The following is a 13,570-nucleotide window of genomic DNA, read 5'->3' on the forward strand; positions in this document are numbered from 1 at the left end:
TAAACAAAACATTCACAGCTAATTAGCAGCAGAAAAAAGCTCCTAAAAGGCTTTGAGGCAATTGTAGCAAGCTGAGTTGCCTGTTCTACTCAGAGTTAAACACAGATTTTCCAAGGGACGAAAAAGCTTACTTTTCGCACTCTAAGAACTTAAAAAAGAAAAAACTTTACAAACATACTTTACATAGGGAGTATGCAAACAAATGAAAAGGGATGGAAAAGTGCGTCTGAATTTTTATAAGGCTGAAACTCTATACAGAAGGACAAGGAGAGAAAGGAAAATTGGAAGTCCTCACAACAGAAGACAAAGATTCCATTCCTTCTGTCCTCTGAAAGGGGAGCATAAGAGGCAAGTACATTAAGTAGAGTTTTGTAGGTTATTGCTAGATGTAGAAAAGATTAAAAACACACAAAATGTTAGGTAGGATGTTAGAGATACATACTCTCATAGAATCCATATTTTATAGATAAAAACTAAAGACTCAGCCTGGTGAGGCAGTTTGCTCAAAGTGCCATAACTAGTGAATGGTATAAATGAAACTTTAAAGCAGATGAAAATAAATACTAAAATATGAGAAATATAAAAGCTGAGAAAGTTAACTTTTCCCAGTAGTGGAGTAACTAGATGGATAGCTACTTTACAGTGAATGAATAATCTATCTGATCTTACAAGTCCCTGTCAGGGTATTTAGGCTGATTGTAATTATTCTAAAGCTATAATAGGATCCTTGCATTGAGTTGGGGCTGAAGAGATGACTTCTGTAGTCTCTTCTGTTTCTTAGCCCAGGTGGAAAAAGTAGCTGTTAGGCCTTACATCTCCTTGAATACCACTGACTCAGGGAGAGGAAGGCATAGCTTCTCATTTTTTGTTTTATTTTATTACTTTTTGTGAATTCAGTGTTTGTACAAAACTTTGGACCCTACAATTTAGGGGCGCCTTGGTCGCTCAGTCGGTTAGGTATCAACTCTTGATTTAGGCTCAGGTCATGATCTCACGGTTTGTGAGATTGAGGTCCACGTCAGGTTCTGCACTTAAAGCATGGAGCCTGCTTGGGATTCTCTCTCCCTCCTTCTCTCTGTCCCCCACCCCCACGTTTGCTTTCTCTCTCGCAAAATAAATTAAAATCTTTTCAAAGTCTACAATTTAAATTTTTCCTGTGTTCTTCCCTATAATTTCATTACACATTATACATAATTCTGAGATTACAGTATAAGCCAGTGAGAGAGCAAATCTTGATATAGAGTAAAGAGTTTGTGGGAAGATTTTCAGAAATGTACTTATGGCATTTTCCTACATAAGCTTCAAACAAAAGAGATTTGTGTTGTCAGATAGTCAAAGAAATGGCACATCCTTCATCTCTTTCCTAGCTACGTGTCCTCAGAGCTCTTCCATGTTCCTTATTCCCAGTAGGACAGGTGATAGGTAGCAGTTCACTACCTACCACATTTCACTCTAGATCATCTCCCTTCTTTCCTTTGTTTTCCTTCAATTAATTAATATTTTGAAGTTTATTTTTTACTTTTTAAGAGGAACTGTTTCTTTTTTTTAATGTTCATTTATTTTGAGAGATCAAGGGAAGGGCAGAGAGAGGATCCCCAGTAGACTGTATGCCATCAGCACAGAGCTGGTATGGAGAAGTAAAAGAAAACCAAAACATGGTGAATAGTACCAGCTCAGCATGTTATTTTATCACTTAAATGCAATATGTCAGTAGTGTTAAAAAAAAAAAAAAAGCTTTTGATACGGATTTTCTCCATCTCCTAACTCAGTAATCTTGGAAATAATATCTCCCAGGCTTACATGAATGGTCATTATCGTTAGGAAGTCTTTCCAGATTAGGCCAATTGAAAACTTCCCATTGTAGATTCTCTGTACTAACTTCTAACTTCATAGCACTTATTATTTATGTTATAATAAGGATAGACTAATATACTCTGGCAAGGTACAGGTCATCCTGGAATTGTAGTGGCTTAAAATATCTTCCTAGTTTATCCCGTTTGTCTATCACTCGTTGGTAGGAAAGAGGGCATTCTGCTCTAACTAGTCACTCAGGGACTCAGAACAATGACGTCTTTACCATCTTCCAGCTGTACGATCTAGAACATGTGGCCTCCTTCCTCACTATGGCACGAGTAGAGAGGTGGATGATTGCACAGGCTTTTCGGTGACTTGGTGTGAAGCAACACATGACATTTCCATCCAGAGCCCACCAGAACTCGTCCCATGACCCCACCTAATCTCGAGAGGACAAGGAAATGGAACAGAATATTGGGCGAGCTTCATTCTCTCTTCAAGTAATTCATTCAACAAGCATTTATTGAGTGCTACTCTTCTAGGCCCTGGAAACATACACACAAACTTTTTTAAGGCAAAAGTCCCTACTCGTAGTTGTTTTCCAAATTTTGGGTCATTCAGTTATTTTTACATATGCCTTGAAGACAAGTGCTTGTCTTTTCATGTAATCTCCATATATCCCAACAAGGAACAGCACATATAATAGTGGTTCAATAAATAAGCATAAGTAAATATAACTGTTTAATGTCTCTTTGTTGCATACAAAGAAACCTTATAACATGTAAATTCTTTAAGTTGGCTGTAGTTCTACAATGTAAGATCAGTTCCCTGCTTGATATCTATGTAGACAAGCTTTGAGCCCTTCAAAAAATTTTGTTAAGTACTAGGAGAGTTGCTTCTAAAGTAAAAACTTTTGCTCATGTTCCATCTGTTGGTGATTACGATATAAACTCCTCGAGGATAGAAACTCTTGTTTGGAACCCTGTAGGTCCCATAGTTTTAATACAGTCTTACAGAGCTAAACCTAGGCAGTCCAGAGCCCTGACTGACTAAAGCAAGCATTCATTCATTCATTGAATATTTATTAAAGCTTCTGTTATATTTCAGGCAATGTCCACAAAGATGGATAAGAAATTTATATAGAAATTTTAATTTATTGTGTGTAGGTAAACTAGGCTTATTTTGTTAGGACTCAAAATGAGACTTTATGTTTATTTTCTCTACTTGACAATTATATTGATGTGAATTAGCCACTCTTGAAGAAAGGGAGGGGGCAAAGTTTCAAAACACTTACTCTTTAAAAAAAATTTTTTTTTTCAAAACAACTATTCTTATTCAACCCCTTTTGAATATGTGTTTCTCACTTAGAATGCACCTTAAACAATAGCCATGTGGTCTCTTCTTGAATATTACCTTTGAGGTCAGTCTCTTTCATTTTAAGGTAATTTTAATTATTAGAAAGTTCTTCTTTATATTTATCCAAAATCAAAACTTCCGTCTCTAGAATACACAGTTCTCTCCTGTAATGGCCCTTAAGATATTTTATGATAGTTATCAGGTTATCTCTAATCTCATCTCCACTCCCTTTTAAGAAATAATTTCAAGCTTCCCTGCTATTTGATCACTTTCCTCTTCCAGTTTGTCAGTGCACCTTACAGTGTGGTACACCAGACTGCACACAGGGAGGGCTGGAACAGTGCAGAGTGTTGACTGCACTAGAGTTATTTGAGATCATAGGTTCTTACAGAGGTAAGCCTTTCTGGAGTAGGCATATTATTATTACAGTTTGAAAATACAGGTACAGTATGACAAGAAAAGGGATGAGGAACATTTAAATAAATGTTTAGAAATGGAGCAGAAGGAAGAAAGGATTCTTGGCCTAGAACAAACCATGAATGCAATTAGGGAATGTGTTAGAACTCTCGGACTTAGGTGGAGTAAGGTAAGGTGATTAAGTGCATAGTGAACCTCAGATTAGTGTGATTTGGGGTCGAATGGTGATTTCAAAATGGAAATTTTAGTGGAATTCTGTACTGTAGCAGGGATCAGAAACATAAACAGAAAGACTCCAATTCCTAGGACCGCCAGGAAGAGGTTGCTATTACCCAGTAAAAGGTTAACTTAATTCAGCGAGTGTGTCTTTCTGCTCTTTGTCCATGGAGTAGCGCAGTGTTGGAACATAAACAGTAGTAGAAACAGGAAGGAGTCCTCCCTTCTGTATCTGAGAGAAAAGACCCTCCTTAGATTTATACCCGTGCAGGTTCTGGCCTTAATAAATAAGCTCTCTAGGGGCGCCTGGGTGGCTCAGTCGGTTAAGCGTCCGACTTTCGCTTAGGTCATGATCTCGCGGTTCGTGGGTTCGAGCCCCGCATCGGGCTCTGTGCTGACTGCCAGCTCGGAGCCTGGAGCCTATTTCAGAGTCTGTGTCTCCCTCTCTCTCTGACCCTCCCCTGCTCACGCTGTCTCTTTCTCTCTCCTAGAAATAAATAAAAAAATATTTTAAAAATAAATAAATAAGCAAGCTCTCTAGGAGAGAAAAATCAGAAACATTTATTCAGTTTCTTCTGTTCATCCTAAAATTTAAAAACATAAATCAAAAGGAAGACTACTTGTTAAATGAATATACTGCTTCAAAATGAAGTTATGTGGAAAATAGTATCAAAGCGAGCTGAGTTTTATGTTAATTTCTTTGTAACTTCTTTTTTAAGGATGCTGGGGAGTTTTATGCTAAATATAAAGAAACAAGATTGAAGAAAAAGGAAGATGCATTGAGTAGAGCTGAACTTGAAACCCTTCAAAGTGAGTTTTAAACATTGTCTTACTGTGTTAACAATATCATATAAGACTGATAAATTTGGATTTTCCCTTAAAGTCAACAGAAATTAAAATTTTCTATGCTTTCTTTACCATTCTCTAAATACAGTTACTTCCTTAGAGTATTGTATGTGGAAATTACTATATTAGTTATTACACAACTGCCTACAGTTCAGTATCAGAGGAGGGATAAAATCCACATGAGGTCATATAGTTTGTCAAATCTAGGAGGCATTCAAAATCAGGGAGTCCTAACATACTCCAGTGTTGTAATTGTCAGTATCCTGGCACACAGTAAATGGATATGTTGGATGAATATATGAAATAATACAATGCCATGAATATTAATGAGCACCTATCCGGTATAGAACTCTGTTTCAAGGAGCACATAATTTAACTTAAAAAGTTTCAGGGTACCTGGGTGGCTCAGTCCATTAAGAGTCAGTCTGACCCTCAGTCCGGCTCAGGTCATGATCTCATGGTTTCATGAGTTCAAGCCCCACTTAGGGCTCTGTGCGGACAGTGTGTGGAGCCTGCTTGAGGTTCTCTCTCTCTCTGCCCCTTCTCCACTCATGCTGTCTCTGTCTCTCTCAAAATAAATAAATCAACTTAAAAAAAGTTTCAACAACTATACATACTATGTAATTTTCAAGCCAAGTATATCATTGTTTAAAAAGTAGATTTCTGTTAAGAAGAAAGAGTTTAGGATGATAGAAGATTACATATAAAGGTCTGCATTGGGGAGGAAGGGTGAGCAAACGATTATTACTGTTATATTAAACCTAAGATTGAAATAGAAGTTTAGGTTATAGTAACATAATATACATTTTATGTATATTTATACATACATTTAGACATGTAATGAATATGCATTTTATAGCTTTCATAGGCACAGCTTATTTTTATGTAGCTTTTGTAACAGACCACTTAATTGTTATAATTTTGGCATATATATATCAGAATTCTGTAATAATGGTTACATTTATACACTACAACTTTGAAAATAGGAGTTAGACATAAAATATTTATCACAATGCAAGATATTTTATCACAACATAAAAATTCAAAGTTTATGACTGTTTTCCCAAAGCCACTCGAAGATTTTTGTTCTAAGAGTTTGATGGAAATTTTCAAATAGATTAATAATTCATTCTTATTTTTTTGTTATTATCTAATAAAAAGATAATGTAAGGAAACACATTTTCAAATACATAAATATATGAAAACTCTCTGGTAGTAAAAATATGTAGTAACCTTTTTAAAAGTTTGAAAATTCATCACCAGCTTAATCAGTTATTGAAATTCAAAATGGAAAAAGTAAATACTAGAAAGCAAATTAAGCATATTCATACCAGCCTTGAGTAATAAGACTTCTAATGCTCATGTTTTTGATATCAGTAGTATATTAGGGAAACGGGACGGTATCAACATTAAGAATGTTAAAGAACAGTCACATTATTAATAACGTCAGAAACTGTCATGTATTTTTTAATGTAGTCTCTAATGGTTACATGCAAAGAATCTTTTAATTAATTTTGTTAACTTCATTACAGTGTTCTGCATTGTATACTTTAGAATTAATATATAAAGGCCCCAAATCCCCCAGTGTGCATTTCATTTGCCCCTATCCTTCTTAATTTTAAAGACCATCATTGGAGTACTGAGTTCGTAATAACATTTCCATCTGCTTAATTGAGTAAATGCTTCTCATGTAGATTAGCAGTAGCTATTTTATGCTGCCTGTTTTTCATGACCTAATTGCTAATCTGCCCTCAAGAAATCTGCTCTATTCTGAGATTGTGCAGTACCCTCAGAGGGCTGGGCCGTAAGGTGTGGTGGTCTTATTAAACCAGTGTGTTAGAACGGGAAAGACGGAAAGGATGCTTTCTTAAAAATAAATATCATTGGAAACTAATTTGACAATAAACTATTTGTAAAAAAATAAAAAAATAAAAATAAAAATGTGTAGAGAAAAAATAAATAAATAAATAAATATCATTGTTCTGGGAGTCTATGCAAAAAAATGTGATATCTATTTGGAAAATTGGAGGCCCTTATTTATTACAAACTTAATCTTATGTTTTAGGCTTAAATATGTCGACTATTTATAAACATGACTTTTTCATTGTTGACATTTTTGTATCTTCTCTAATCATATAAGTTTTATTCTAAGATGTGAATTCTAAGTACTATAATGAAGCAGCTCATATCATGAATGGGGAAAATGAGTTATTTTATAAATACATTGGCTGTAAAGGTGAAAATCTGAATAGACTAAATTGGGAGAGGAAGGATAGAATTAATATTTAATTATTTCCCTTATCTTTTTCTCTGTACCTTATAGGATTTCAGACAAAAACAAAATCAAGTAATCAAAACCTTATTGTCAGGTACTTTTTTATCTGCAGATATAATAGTTCTAGACATTAATTATATTTTTCTTCTTGTTTTGTGGTCCCCATCGCCCACCCCAGTGATGGACCTAAGTTACAGTGAGGAGGTGGAGGACTTTTTAGAGGGCAGGATGAGAAAACACTCACCTTCCCTAGGGCAAAGGAAGACTGGCTTTTAGAAAACTCAGGTTCATGAAGAAACGAGATGCTAGTGCTGATTTAAGGGGTTGGTGGTGAAGAGGACCAAGGAGATAGGGAAGAGGTAACTCCAGCTGAGGTTAGCACCTTTACCCTGTGGTAGGTAATGTAGTGTGCTCGTGGCTGGGAGAATACTGTCGGAGATAACTTAGGGTAAAGTATATACCAGTCACTAGCTCCAGTACATTGGAAACATGACTGAATAGAAACTCTGTACCTTAACTTAGGAATTGTGTTATATAGTAAAACCTATATAAAAACCTATAAAAACTCTTGGGAGCCCTGGTCCCCAGAGTTTATATGTAGGTAGAGAATATCTAAAGAACAGTATTATTTCCTAGGTACTTTGCTCAAGTAACAATAGAATGCGAATTTTTAAAATCATATAGCTCAAATATAAATTTACAGTTCCTTCAATATTTCAAACTGTTATGTGGTGTATTCTTAACTACAACACAATCTTAATACAATCTTAGTTTTCCCACTGAACTGATTTTAAAAAGTTTTTATCCAACTGACTACATAAACATTTATGGCTTTAGATTAGTTAAATTTGAACTGAAATTTTAATTAACAATAAATTTACTTAATTTGGAACTAAAAATATACTTCTTAATATTATGCTTTTTATAAAATGATGTGTCTGTTTATAAGCTTCATGCAGGAAGGTATTTTTGTTTGTCTTCTTTATAGCTCTAACCCCAGAACCTAGAACCATGCCAGATATATGATAGGTAATGCAGGAAATATTTGTCAAATGGGTTAATGAAATACTTATTGTATTGTTCTTTTCTGCTTCATACTTCTTAAAAGAATTTATTGAAACTTTTGAGTAACATTTTTGACAAGAAGATCTTTGTCATCAATGAAACTGCTTTTTGAGTGATCAACACAGCTTATTTATTTAAGAGTATGTATTTCCGTACATAATGAAATATGGTCCCATGTATGGTGCTGACCCTGGAAATTTCATCCCAAGCCACAAGTACCTAGTCATCTAATATTAGGATTTTTTTCCCCTTTCTTCATGATTGCTACAAAGAAAAGCACTATATTGTTTCTTTTTTTTCCAATATTTTTTATTGTGATAAAACACACATAACAAAATCTACCATCTTAGCAATTTTTAAGTGTATAGTTCGGTGGCATTAGTATATTCATAATGTTGTGCAGCCGTCACCCCATCATCTCCCATAGCTCTTTTCATCGTGTGAAACTGAAACTCTGCACCCTTTAAACAGTAACTCCCTATTCTTACCTCCCCACAGCCCCTGACAAGCACCATTCTACGTTCTGTTTCTATGATTTTCACTCTTCTAAGTATCTCGTGTAAGTCTGATCCTACAGTATTTTCTTTTGTGACTGGCTCGTTTCACTGAGCATAATGTCCTCAAGGTTTATCCATGTTGTGGCATGTGTCAGAAATTTCCTTCCTTTTTAAGGCTGAATAAATAATATACTATTGTAGGTGTATGCCACGTTTTGCTTATCCTTTCAAATTTCTGTCAATGGTTACTTGGGTTGATTTCACTTTTTAGCTGTTGTGAATAATTCTTCTCTGAACGTGGGTATACAAATAATTCTTTGAGTCCCTGTTTCAGGAAAACATATTGTTTTCCATAGCAGCTATACCATTTTCTATTCCGACCGACAGTGCACAATGGTTCCAATTTTGCCACATCTTTGCCAACACCACTGTTCCGGTTTTTTGGGTTTGTTTTTGTTTTTCTTTTTTAATTGTAACCATCCTGGTGGGTGTTTCTCTAAAGAAATATTCATTCAGGGGCGCCTGGGTGGCTTAGTCGGTTAAGCGTCCGACTTTCACTTAGGTCATGATCTCGCGGTTCGTGGGTTTGAGCCCCGCGTTGGGCTCTGTGCTGACTGCCAGCTCAGAGCCTGGAGCCTGTTTCAGTCTGTGACTCCCTCTCTCTCTGACCCTCCCCTGCTCACGCTGTCTCTCTCTCTCTCTCTCCTAGAAATAAATAAAAATATTAAAAAAAAAAAAAACTTTAAAAAAAAATAAAGAAATATTCATTCAATACCAAGTTTGAATTGGATTGTTTTTTGTTAAGTTTTAGGAGTTCTCTATATTTTCTGGCAGTTATCCCTTATCAGATATATGATTTACAAATATATTCTCCCATTTTGTGCGTTGCCTTTTTACTCAGTTAACATTGTCTTTTGATGCACACAATTTTTTCATGAAGTCTCATTTGTCTGTTTTTTCTTTTGTCTGTGTCTTTGTTGTCATATCAAAGCAATCATTGCCAAATCCAGTGTCTTACAGCTTTTGCCCTATATTTTCTTCAGGGTTTTATAGTTTAAGGTCTTAAATTTAGGTATTTGATTCATTCAGACTTCATTTCATAGTGGGTAAGGGTCCAACTTCATTATTTTGTGTATCTAGTTTTCGTTTGTTGAATTATTGCTTTTTTATTTAACTTTTTACTTTGAAATCATCATAGATTTATAGGAAGTTGCAAAATTAGTATAAAGAAGTTTTCATGTACCCTCCTAAAAACTGGGAACTTGACCTTGATATGAAGTGTGTGTGTCGTTCTCTGTCATTATATCACATGCATGTGTTTATGTAACCACCATCCCAATCAGCCACTACCCCTTTATGATCACACCCATCTCCTCCTGTTCCCCATTATCCCTAATACCTGGCAACTACTAATCTATTTTTTATCTCTCCAGCTTTGTTATTTTGACTATATGGTTTAGAGAATGTGATTTCGAGAGTCACATAGTATTTGACCTTTTGAGATTGTCTTTTTTATAATACATACTCTTGAGATCCATCAAAGTTGTTTTATGTATGAGTAGCTTGTCCCTGTTTATTCCGGGCTTGGTGTACCACAATCTGTTGAACTGTTCACCAGTTGTAGGACATTTTGGTTGCTTATGGTTTTTGACTGTTACAAATAAGGCTATTGTGAATAATCAGATAATACGTTTTTGGGTGAACCTGGTTTTTATCTGGGATGCATGCCCAGAAGTGCAATTGCTGGGTAATAGGATAGATTTATATTTAGAATTTAAAGAAACTGCCAAATTATTTTCCAGAGTGCTTGTACACCTTTTACCTTCCTACCAGTAATATATGAGAGATCTAATCTCTCTGTACTTTTTACCAGCATTTGGTATTCTCACTTTTTAAAATTTTAGCTATTCTAATAAGTTTGTAGAGATATCTCATCAGGGTCTTAGTTTGCATTTCCTTGACCAGCAATGTTGACACATTCGTATGCTTATTTGCTGTCTGCACGTCCTCTACAGTAAATTCTTTCTTCATGCCTTTGGCCTATTTTCTAATTGGATTTTTTTTTCCCATTGAGTTTGAGACTCCTTTATGTAATCTATATATAATTCATTTTCAGATAGGTGGTTTACAGATATTTTCTTCCAATCTGTAGCTTGTCTTTCATCTTAATTGTTATTCACAGGGCAAATTTTTAATTCTGATGAGGTCCAGTTTATTGTTGCTATTTTTTATGGATTATGCTTTCTATGTTATTTTTAAAAACTCTTCAAGCCCTATTCTAGATATTTTATCTCATGTTTTCCTATAAATTTTTTTTTTTTGCAGTTCATGCCAATAGCTTCTATACCTATAAATTTTTTTTAATTTTATGTTTTACATTTAAATCTGTGATCGATTTTGAGTTAATTTTTGGTAAGCTTTAGGTTAAAAGTTTTAATTTTTTGCTTCTGGATGGCCAATTTTTCTAGCACTATTTTTAAATTTTAATTTAATTTTTGGGGGTGTGTGCATGCAAGTGCACGAGTGGGAGAAGGGCAGAGGGGAGGGGAGGGATGGAGAGAGAGAGAGAGAGAGAGAGAGAGAGACAGAATCTTAAGCAGGCTCTAGGCTCAGCTCAGAGCCTGGATTTGACCCCATGATCCTGCGATCATGACCTGAGCGAAAATCAGGAGTCAGAAGCGCATCTAACTGAGCCACCCAGGCGCCCCTCTATTTTTTTTTTTAAGTCAACTAGAGTGATTCTTCCCACTTTCTTATCCTTTTTCAAAATGTTTTAGCCAATCTAGTTCCTTTGTCTTTATATATAAATTTATAATAATCATGTATACATCTGCAAAAAATCTTGCTGAAATTTTGATAGGAATTATGTCAAACTTGTATATCAATTTAGAGAGATTGGATATTTACTATCTGGAGTCCTTTAATCTCTAGCTATTTATATCTTCTTTGATTTTCTTAAGTGTTTTGTAGTTTTTAGCAAATAAGTTCTTGTTAGATTTATATCTAAATGTTTTTCTTTTTGAGTGATTATACACGGTATTGAGTTTTTAATTTCAATTTCCATGTATTCACTATAAGTAAAGAAATGCAGTTGATTTTTAAAAAATTTTTTGAGTTTATTTATTTTTGAGAGGGAGCAAGAGAGAGCACACATGGGAGGGGAGAGAGAATCCCAAGCAGGCTCCATGCTGTCAGCACAGAGCCCGAAACAGGTCTCAATCTCATAAACTGTGAGATCATGACCTGACCCAAAACCAAAAGTCTGAGACTTAACCGACTAAGCCATCCACATGCCTTGAAATGCATTTAATAGTTATATATAGTTATGTATCTTGCAACCTTGCTAGATTTACTTGTTAATTAATTATAGGAGTTTTTATGTAGATTCCTTGAATTTTCTGTGTAGACAATCATGTCATGTGGAGTCATATGGAGCATATCCCATATGTCAGTAGGGATAGTTTCATTTCTTCCTTTTCAATCGATATGCATTTTATTACCTTTTCATTTCTTACTTTGCTAACTAGAACTTTCAGAATTACATTGAACAAGAGTGGTGTGAGAGAACATCCTTCCTTTATCTCCAACCTTGGGTGGCAGGCATTTAGTGTTTTACCATTAATTATGTAAACTGTAGGGGGTTTTTGTTAGATACTCTCTATGAAGTTGAGGAAGTCTCCCTCTATTCCAAGTTTTCACAGTGTTTTTTATCATGACTAGAGGTTGAATTTTGTTAATTTTTTGTATCGTTTAACATGATCATGTGTTATTTCTTTAGTTGTTAGTTTGGTGTATTATAGTGATTGAATTTTGAATTTTGAGCTAGATTTGCATCCCTGCAGTAAATACCATGTAATCGTAGTACATAATTCTTTTCATATATTGCCAAATTCTATTTGCTAATATTTTGCTAAAGATTTTTGCGTCTGTATGAGAGATTTTGGTCTATAGTTTTCTCTTTTTGTACTGTCTTTGTAGGATTTTGCTATCAGAGTAGTACTAACATCTAAGGAATTGGGAAGCATTCTGTCTTCTGTTTTCAGAAAGAGACTGTGTTTAATTGGTGTTAATACTGCAAGCATTCTCACCAGAATTCTCTGGTGAGACCATTTAAGACTGGTCTGTTTTGGGAGTTTTTAAATTACAAGTTAAATCTCTTTTGTAATTACAGGGCTATTCAAATATCTATTTTATATATCTGTGGGGGGTTTGTACTTTCCAAACAATTGGTCAGTTCCACCTAAATTGTCAAATTTATGTGTGCACTGTTGTTCTTAAAACTAATTGACTATCCTTTTGATGTCTGCATGTCCTGTAGTGATTTCTCCTGTTTCAGTGTTACTATTGGTCAATTTTTTTCTTTGTCAGTTTTGCCAGATATTTGTCGATTGTATTGATCTTTTCAAAGAACTAATTCTTTGTTTCATTGATTTTTATCTATTGCTTTTGTTTTCTATTTCATTTATTTCTGTTCTTAATTTTATTTTCTTCCATCTGCTTACTTGAACTTGTTTTGATTTTGTTTGTTTTTGATGTGGAAGCTTAGATTATGGTCTTGAGGCTTTTCATCTTATCTAATGTAAACTTTTAGTCCTTTAAATTCCCCTCTCAGCACTGTTTTGTCTGTGTCCTACCTATTTTGATACATTATATTTTCATTCGATTCAGTTCAGTATTTTTTTTCCTTGAGACTTCGTTGATACCTGGATTGTTTTAGGGATGTTATTTAGTCCCAACTGTTTGGAAATTTTCCTGTTATTTTTCTGTTATTGATTTTTAGTTTTGTTTACATTTTTGTCAGAAAACCCATTCTGTATGATCTCAATTCACTTAAATTTGTTGAGATGTGTTTTATGGCCCAGGATATGGTCTAGCTCAGTATATATCCCATGGGCATTTAAAAAGAATGTACATTCTGCTGTTGTTTAATGTTGTTATATTCCCAAAAGTCCCCAAGCCTCTGTTCTTTTTATTTATTTTTTTGTTTATTTTCTCTGTTTTTCAGATTAGGCAATTTCTAATATTCTGTCTTCAAGTTGACTGATTACTTTCTCTGTTCCGTTTTTCTCCTGAGTTCTCAATCATTACATTTTTAATTTTAGTT

The 13,570-nt window shown here is 34.6% G+C and overlaps 1 protein-coding gene across 1 annotated transcript in view; it reads left to right on the top strand.

Annotated features, from left to right (window-relative positions):
• Positions 1-13,570, top strand: part of DNAJC1 (DnaJ heat shock protein family (Hsp40) member C1) — a 206,775-nt gene that overhangs the window by 83,352 nt on the left and 109,853 nt on the right. Inside the window, exon 9 of the mRNA XM_077772477.1 lies at positions 4,503-4,593. Coding sequence (XP_077628603.1) covers positions 4,503-4,593 — 91 coding nt within the window. The remainder of the gene's footprint in view (positions 1-4,502; positions 4,594-13,570) is intronic.

This window comes from Crocuta crocuta, unplaced genomic scaffold (genome assembly GCF_008692635.1).
Source record: "Crocuta crocuta isolate KB4526 unplaced genomic scaffold, BGI_CrCroc_1.0 scaffold96, whole genome shotgun sequence".
Classification (NCBI taxonomy): domain Eukaryota; kingdom Metazoa; phylum Chordata; class Mammalia; order Carnivora; family Hyaenidae; genus Crocuta; species Crocuta crocuta.